The 8,693-nt window shown below is 39.3% G+C and overlaps 2 protein-coding genes across 3 annotated transcripts in view; one reads left to right on the top strand and one right to left on the bottom strand.

Moving 5' to 3' along the window:
* Positions 1-213: 213 nt before the first annotated feature.
* Positions 214-4,893, top strand: yif1b (Yip1 interacting factor homolog B (S. cerevisiae)). 2 transcript variants are annotated; one of them, XM_015043065.1, is made up of 8 exons: positions 214-392; positions 1,662-1,764; positions 1,885-2,017; positions 2,119-2,223; positions 2,534-2,670; positions 2,955-3,110; positions 3,192-3,285; positions 4,060-4,893. In XM_015043065.1, the coding sequence occupies exons 1-8, from the start codon at positions 347-349 to the stop codon at positions 4,213-4,215; spliced, it is 930 nt and encodes a 309-aa protein (XP_014898551.1). In that variant the 5' UTR covers positions 214-346; the 3' UTR covers positions 4,216-4,893. The 2 variants fall into 2 exon arrangements, with proteins under 2 accessions (XP_014898551.1, XP_014898552.1); XM_015043066.1 differs by having other exon boundaries at positions 215-383.
* Positions 4,894-5,375: 482 nt separating this feature from the next.
* LOC106953926 (probable E3 ubiquitin-protein ligase HERC6) overlaps positions 5,376-8,693 on the bottom strand; it is an 18,237-nt gene continuing 14,919 nt past the window's right edge. The window contains exons 17-23 of the mRNA XM_015043064.1: positions 8,399-8,539; positions 8,046-8,212; positions 7,309-7,375; positions 7,128-7,198; positions 6,766-6,949; positions 6,493-6,595; positions 5,376-6,408 (exon numbers count right to left, since the gene is read on the bottom strand). Of these exons, the coding sequence (XP_014898550.1) occupies positions 6,188-6,408; positions 6,493-6,595; positions 6,766-6,949; positions 7,128-7,198; positions 7,309-7,375; positions 8,046-8,212; positions 8,399-8,539 (954 nt within the window). The 3' untranslated portion in view covers positions 5,376-6,187. The remainder of the gene's footprint in view (positions 6,409-6,492; positions 6,596-6,765; positions 6,950-7,127; positions 7,199-7,308; positions 7,376-8,045; positions 8,213-8,398; positions 8,540-8,693) is intronic.

Genomic DNA, 8,693 nt, shown 5'->3' with positions numbered 1-8,693 from the left:
GGCTCTTTTAGATATCAAAAATCTGCTGCAAAGGTCCTCTGAAGATGTAATATTTAACAGCATTTTTAGTTATCTTAGGAAATCAGGTTTTATGGGAAGATTATAGTGATAGGACATCTAATCTATACTCCAGTCTAGAAGGTGGCGGTAATGCACCTATAAGTTGTTTGCCAACCGCCAAAAAAAACCTAAAAGAAGAAGAAGAGTCGGCTCTTAGAATACCTAACGTTCACTTCCGTGTAAATGTTATGAATCACTTCCCCCTGCAGCTCGCTGACTTGTCTTAACTCCATCTGATTCCAGTTAGATATTTTTGACAGCTGCTGTTCCTGTAGGGTCTAATCAGATGGAGTATACCGCCGCACAGAGTGGGTTCAGACAGCGTAAGTTACGTACGTGATTTCGACTCGAATAGCGAAGTAGACTAGCATGCCCACTGGAGACTGCTGCTAGCTTTCTACACCTAGCTCTGTGTTGTACCGGGTTGAAGCTAACAATAAGTTGAACTTATACGCAGACAACTCGTAAAATGCCTATTCTTAGTAATTTTTATAATCGTTTTGTTTTCTACGGCTTCACTAACAATTTGTCATCTTTGTCAACCCTACTAACCAGCTAATTTATTTTAAAACCGGTTAAACCAGCTAGCGTCACTTCAGAGATGTACACATTGTTGTGATGGTGATTGTTGTCGCTTTGTTATAAGTGTGAGATAACATTATTTCTGACAGTGAGCAATGACTACAGATGTGCGCCAAATTACTTAAACTCAAAGTTCTCAAGCCAATTCTCAATCTGTTTGGGATCTGGTCAAAACAACTCTTGTGCTTGATTAAACCTTGCTATTTTGTTCAGTAGCACAAAGTTGTAAAGGTTGACAAACAGTACTGTAGCGCATGTAAACAAAGTAATTCACTACATGCACTGTGGTTGCACAATATCGGGGGATTTCTCAGTTTTAAGTACTGTGGTTAGAAATTGAGCTAAACTCATCTCTGACTTAATTATTTCATTATTCACTGAATGTCTCTTCCACTGTTTGTGATCTGAGGCGCCTTAGTTTGTAAAAACACATCAGTTGTGGGAATTAAAGGTGTTTAAAGCCTATTCAGCTGCTGGCTAAATGTACCAAGGATATACAAGGATATGTTGTCTCAATATTCAAGGTTGTTTTTATTGAACAAATACTATCGTCCTTACTGAGTTTAGTTCATCAGCCAATATTTTTTATTAAAAAGGACCCCCCGCCCCCCCTCAACTTAATCTAAAGCTGCTTTTGTCAACCCTACATTACTCATCTTTTGCAGACTTGTAACCAATTAGTGTCTTGTCTCCATGCTGGATTCACTTCTCTTCAATTTGTACAGTTGAGCCCAAATGGCCAGTATGCTATCAGCAAGTAGAGTTTGTACACCAGTAGTCCTCAGGGATATGTTAAGGGAGGGATGGATAAAAATAAATAAATAAAAATTACAGGACACCAGCCAGCAATGACGGGAGTTTAACATCCGTGCTTTAGAGCCTATAAGCAATTGGAAGAAGTGCATGCTGGGGTTATTTTAAACGTCTTGTCTGACTGTTGCTTGAGTTGCTGATTCTGCTTAACTCCAAATTAAGCAATTTAATTAATCCCTGTTTACCATATATATATTCTCCCACAGAGCATAATATGCGTTTGAGGAACAGCTCAATGGACGGGTCAGATGGCAGCCAGCTGTTTGACGACACAAGTGCGACAGGGCCTGGGGCTCAAGGAGTCTACAGGTGGGATCTGTCCTTGGATTGACTTATATTTCACTGAATCAGTTGTTGAATCGGCAACTAAAGTGATAAAATTGGATTTTGGTTTCTGGCTCTTCTCATATTTCATTAATGTATTGACAGAAATCAGCAGGCTGGCCCTCAAGCAGCAGGAGGACTTCCTGGCCAGTCCCTCCTGTCGGACCCCATGTCCAACCTGGCCATGGCTTACGGCAGCTCACTGGCATCCCAGGGGAGGGAAATGGTGGACAAAAACGTAAGACTGGCTACAGATGTAGCTGATCAGCATGGCTCTAATGAAATGTACTGCAGGGACATTAAATAAAGTGTGCACTTCTTTGTCTTTGTGTGTTTCAGCTGGACAGGTTTATTCCCGTATCCAAGCTGAAATACTACTTTGCTGTTGACACGGTGTACGTCGGAAAGAAGCTTGGAATTTTAGTTTTTCCTTACATGCATGAGGTAAGCTCGTGTTTTCTACTAAGACGAGCTTTCTAGGCAGTTATTGAATTGTAATTTATGGACATGTGTAGTTAGAAATAAATGATTTAAATCAAGATTGGGGGTAAAAACTTATTTTTATAAATGCATGGCGTTCCATGTTCCATGTCGTTTTAGCATGACTTACAGAAACCAGAACATCTTTCTTTTGTATTTAAAGTTTGCTTAACAATCCTAGCTGTTGTTACAAACGACTTAACCTAAGCCATAAAACACTGGAGGCAAATTAGAACGGACCTGATAACTGTGTGAATTTTGTTTTCTCCTGCAGAACTGGGAGGTGAGTTATCAGCAGGACATCCCCGTTGCCCCACGCTTTGACGTCAACGCTCCTGACCTTTACATTCCTACTATGGGCTTCATCACATACATCCTGGTGGCTGGTCTGGCTCTTGGCACACAGAACAGGTACGGAAGCCTTACTTGTGTCCAAACTGCAGTTTGCAGCTGCTGATTGTTGTGTCCAACAATGAGTTAAATGATTCTCGCATCTGGTGGGTGGGGTGGGGGGAGGTTTTCCATTAAGAGACTTTGACAATACAACTGATCTCAATAGCAACCTACAGCCGATTGATTTTTTTTTTGAATAATAGTCTTTTTTAGTAGCTAAAACCACAAATATGACTTATTGTAATGAGCTGATAAAGGTTGACTGAAGATATCACTGTGACTATGTGTCCTTTGCTCCTCAGGTTTTCCCCAGAGCTTCTGGGAGTTCAGGCCAGCTCGGCGCTGGTGTGGTTGATCATGGAGGTCCTGGCCGTCCTGCTTTCACTCTACCTCGTCACCGTCAACACAGACCTCACCACCATAGACCTTTTAGCCTTTTCAGGATACAAATATGTCGGGTATGTGCTGGTGCATATTTCTGTCAACATTATTTCTTCTGCAGTATCTTTAGTTAACCACCAGATGGTCTGCTTTTCCAGAATGATTTTAGGCGTCGTCGCTGGTCTTCTGTTTGGAAAGCTAGCATATTATCTCTCCCTGCTGTGGTGTTGTGCCGCCATCTTTGTCCTCATGGTGAGTCTGAAGCATTTTTAAATGATTTTAATCTGTAAATTTTTTTTTTTTGCTCTTCCGGTTCTTGTACCTCTGCCTCATACTCCAGGTCGTCCCAGACGCAGTTCAGACATTATACCTAGCATGTTCATGGCAAATGTTGTTACAGACTGCAAATGTTGCAGGATTGTTTCTTTTTTTTTTTTTTTTTTATCCTGCTCTAGATTTATTTTGAACCCCCATTATTACCAGCTTTATTGTTTTGTTTTTTTTAACTGCTTAAAGATTTGTCCTGTTTGTCACAACCTAAATGTTTCAGATTGTGAAACTAGTTTCTATATTAGACAAATACATAAAGATAAAAAGCTATCTACATCAGTCTGACTTTATGTGAAAATAGAAAAGCTCCTTAAAGTTGCTCTTGCTCTACCTCTGGTTTATAATAGCTGCCTTTAAGTGTAAAAATGGCCGATGTCTCGTTTACGCTGCTGTGGAGAAAATTTCACCCACTTGTCTTTGAGAAATCGTTTTCATTCAGCCACATTGGAGAGTTTCTGAGCATGAACAGTCTTGTTTCAGTCATGCCAAGGCATCTCAGTCAGGACTGATTGTTTTTGTTGAGCTATTACTCAGGCGGACTGGTTAGAGTGCCTTAAATCTTTCCCTGCTTTCTAACCCAAGAGCACAAGGGGAGTTACAGTTTTGAAATTACAGTACTTGCCAATCGGTTCACTTGGGAGTAGAAACATTTCTCGCCTCGTTCCTTCAGCAAAGTTTTCGCGTGTTTCCGAGCAGATCCGCACTCTGCGTCTGAAGCTCTTATCCGAGGCGGCGGCTGAAGGGAAGCTGGTGAGAGGAGCCAGGAACCAACTGAGGATGTACCTCACCATGTCCATCGCAGCGGCGCAGCCCGTCTTCATGTACTGGCTCACCTACCACCTTGTCAGATAGAAGCTTCAGCTCTCACTTTTGCAGGAGAAGAACTCTGCTGTCTGCATGGCATCATCTCAGAAACACAAACTCTCCTCAAAGGACCACATCGCTAAAGTCACCGGGCAAAACGCTCCACCTCTGAGCACAGCCACGTTGTTAGTTTTGCCTTTTTTCTTTTTTTTTTTTACATTTAATGTCTTCAGATTTTGTAGCAAGAACATGTGGCTTTAACTGCTCTGCGTCTTTACTGCATAATTGCATGTTAACTATATATTTTTTTTATGAATATTTATGTACGTCTGTGAATTGATTAAGTCGCTACGTTGCAGATTTTCGTCTGGTCGTCGCAGGCGTTTTATTAAAGACTGCACAAAGAAAGCACATTAGCCTCACATTTACCCCTCCACCTGATACTACGAACAAACTCTAATCCAGGTTGCTCCCTGATCGGCCAGCTTTGCCTAAATGTTTTGTGTAACTTTTTCTGTCGCTTGTTTAATGAGATATGTCAGATCCTGTGGAGAAAAAGTTTATGTGACGAATGCAGCTTCAACTGTTTAACCCTTTAGATTGTGTTTGGTAACGTGTGCGGACGTCTTGGACAGAGATCTGCCGGAAGGAACAATGTTAGATGCAAAAAAATACAAAGGTAGACTGTAGAAGTTTACTGCTGAATAAATGTAATTTAATATCAGACATTTTTTGTTTTATGTTTCCAATATCAAGTTTCATTTCCAGCCAGGGTGCAATTCACATTGACATGAAACTTCAAATGAGCTCCTTCGGTCCTACTGATGACATTTTTAATGAGCACTTATTTAAATATGAAGCATTTTGTCTAGAAGGATGGAATATTTTATCGCTATGATGCTGACTGAAGGTCAAAGTTTTACTGGAAGAAGGAAAGATACAAATGAAGAGACTGAACACTGAAAGTGATGTCAAAATTTGCTTTTGTTGTTTTTTTAAACTGTTTGTAGCTACATTTGCACAAGAAAATGCCCCCCAAATGTACTCAATTCTTGCAAAAAGACAAATAGCTGTCCCAGACCTGTGAAACAAATCTGAAATTACACCCCACCATGTTGGACATAGATGTACAATTTTTTTTTTTTAATCACTGTTCTTGGTTTATTTAATAATTTTTGTCAAAATAAAGAACTGTAAGACATTGCTGATGTGGAATGTTTATTTACTCTTATGATGCAGAAATAACTACTATTGCTCTCTTTTTAAGCAGAGTATTCAATTATGTACAAGAGAAATAATGCAAACAAATATGGATAGTCTCAAATGCAAGTCCAGCGAATTGTCTGAGCTCCAGGATTTAAATGTGGATTAAATATGACTATCCCCTCAGATTTATGTGTTGAAGCTGATCTCTTTTGTTCTTTTGGAGTTAAAAAAAAATGGGTTTTATTTGGAAACATTCTGAACATGTTTAAAGCTTATTGTGGCATGACTTACTTGTGCTTAAAGTGGGCTCTTGAGCTAAGCCGTAATCTAATAATTACAGAGTTATTGAGAAACGGTACGTCAGCATGATTTCTACACAGCCTGGAATTTATTCCTTCCTTCTGTGTTTCTTATATCTGGATAAGTATGGAAAATATTTATATTTCCAGACTTTTCCCTCCTTTCCAACCATCCTGTCATTTTGTAAACTGAAATCATTAGCTCTTTGTCCCTCTGTCCTATTCTTTGCTTTCTTGTGTCTAGCCACTTTGTTTCATCATCCTTTTCTTCCAGTGTCCCATTTCCTTTCCATCATTAACAGATAAATAAGTATACTTTACATTTCTAAATAAACCCTAAAGAACTGAGCCTGGAAACATTTGAAATCCCACAAGAAAACCCAGTAAATGACAACTACTACAGGTGTGTATATCAGATAATATTGCTGTAATGTCTTCAGAAGGTTAATGAATCTTTAGATGGTGCACACTGTGGAAAACCTAGTAACCAAAAAGGTGTGTTTGAAGAAAGATTTCTAGTTCTTCCAGAAGCCTCTGTTGTGATTAATGGCCCGAAGGAGCTTGGTCTCCATTGTCCTCTCCACCGGGTATCGCCTGTAGTTGGGCAGAAGCAGCAAGGTGTGGCAGGTGAGGGATTCAGGCAAGTGTCTCTCTGTGGCATCTGCCAACATGGCCACTCTCATCTTGATGCACTCCATTCCCAAGAAGGGGACTCTGTCACAGCCTGTGAGGAACACTGGCCACAAACAAAAACAAAATGGATGAAACAGAACCATGGGTAGGTCTAAAGCTGATCCAAAATGAACAGTGGAAAACATACGGAGGAACTTTTTCTTCTCTTCTGCTGAGAAATCTTCAAACACCCTCCAAAAGGTGATGATGGTTGGATGATCAGCATGATAGCCTCCTTCATAAACTGTGTTCTGTGAATTTAAAAATAACACACGTGAATACATAATTTCAACTTGATTTTACAACTCAACCTACATCACTGATCTTTAGAGTTTGATTTCATTTACATTACCTTAGAACAAATAACAAAACATGCACGCTAATGAAACTAAAACATTAAAACCAGGAGATGTGTGGCTACCTCCTTGAAGACTTCCCAGTCGTAGTTTTCATGGCCCACCATGACCGACTGTAGTTCCTCAGGCTGGAAGAACTCCACGACATCCATGTTGCACACTTTGAAAAAACCTTCCTTGAAGAGTTTGAACACTCCCTCCACTGATTTGTTAAAGGCATGGTTGACAAAGCCAGCGACAAATTCTTTCCTGTAGGCATAAAGAATATTACAAGCAGCACCTAATGAATCGTGACACTGACTGGTAGATTATTACAAGTCTGAAGGTTCTTGCACAATTGTTCATCTTAACTGGAGTCAGGAACCTTTCCACTGATGGCTGCAGCAACAGATTTTCTCATAAATACGAGATGCAAATTAAAACAAACCTATTAGATCCAGTGACAAGTTTTCCGGGTTCGTTTGGATCAAGTTCAGCTTTCCCACCACCCCAGGAGACCTGTTTTGTCATCACGGATAAAAAGGTTTAGGAACTTGCACACATATTTTTTAAATATCCATCTTTGCAACCCAGCTGGATGCAACTCAGCGTATGTTTACAAAACCTACAGTGAAAGTCGTCTCCAGGGCTTCGACGTCATCAGGGGTGTAGTCCTCCAACATGCACCTCAATGACCTTAACACACAAACAACGGAGAGGAAAGTTGTTCGTTTTCCATTATAAAATTTCACGTTTTTTCTGAACTTTTGATAAAAACAAAGTTTAGTTTTCATTATCTGATGATTTCTGTAAATCACGAAGCACCTCAATACTGAGGCTGGCCTTCAGTTCAGGATCTTGGTCAAGAGTATCATTTTAATTTAGCACCATTTGTACATGTTTATACATATTTTCCATGTGCTTTAGTCCAGAGAAATAGAAATTTCAGTGATTTGTATGCAATATGCAGGTCCAGTCTAAATCTCTAATCCAAAGTGTCTGAAAAGGTTTTTATCTGTGGGCAAGATAGACTGACTGTAAAACATGACTGTAAAACATTGTAAATGATTCAAGAAAAGCAATTACTTTATTATTCTGAATTTTCTATTTTTAGATTTCTTAGTCAACAAAATACAGGATGGTCTGGAAACATGTTACTCTTTTTTTAATATTTTTTTCATACTGTACTTATTCTGACTTAGAAAAGCAAATTTCAAACTTTACTAATGAAGCTGCATTCACCACTAATAATGTCTGAATTGAACCATGCCAAATATGAAGAAAAGTCATACTTGTGATTCTTTTCTCTTAAAAGAAAATGTGCCTTTTTATCTGCACAGCCAGGGATTTTAAAAATGTTTCTTACTCTGCCAGGACAGGATCAAACTCCTTCATGTCGTCCAGGGACGTTTTGACTCTGAGCAGCTTCTTAAAGAGCGCCAGCGGGAACGGCAGGTGAATGATGTTGTGGTTGTAAAGAGCCAGGCCACACAGGACGCCAAACAGGAAGTACTTCCTTTCCTCCACTTGAGGCTGTAGGTTTTTTTTTTAAAAAAAAAAAAACAAGAATATGGGAAAGCTGAAATCCAACACAATTCATAAGTCTGTCTGCTGTGCTGTGTGTATGTTGTATTTATATCCTCGGGTGTATACACACAAGGTCAGTCTTTAAACCTACCTACTAATAAGCCTTGTGCTTAAAGGTGATGCAGGTCTTACCTTGGGTGGGAACCAAGCCAGAGTCTGACTCTCGTTGTACATAAACATTTGAGATTCAGGAGCCATAAGCTCATCAAACACATGGAGGAAAAAATCTTTTTTGTTGACATTCATGATCTTCCTGTCCTCTACAAACTGCACCTAGAAAGATAAAAGAAAAAATCCTGGAAATTTTAAAAAAGAAAAAAAAAAAAACATTTGCAAAAATTTGTTCTCCAAAATAATGATTTTATCTAAATTTAAGCTTCAAGTAAGAAAACAGGTAAAATTATAAACTTCTTCAATAAAATTTCAC

The sequence above is a fragment of the Poecilia latipinna genome, unplaced genomic scaffold (genome assembly GCF_001443285.1).
Source record: "Poecilia latipinna isolate Pla-1442-1.1 unplaced genomic scaffold, P_latipinna-1.0 Scaffold614, whole genome shotgun sequence".
NCBI classification, from domain to species: domain Eukaryota; kingdom Metazoa; phylum Chordata; class Actinopteri; order Cyprinodontiformes; family Poeciliidae; genus Poecilia; species Poecilia latipinna.
This window is presented reverse-complemented; position numbering and strand designations above follow the sequence as displayed.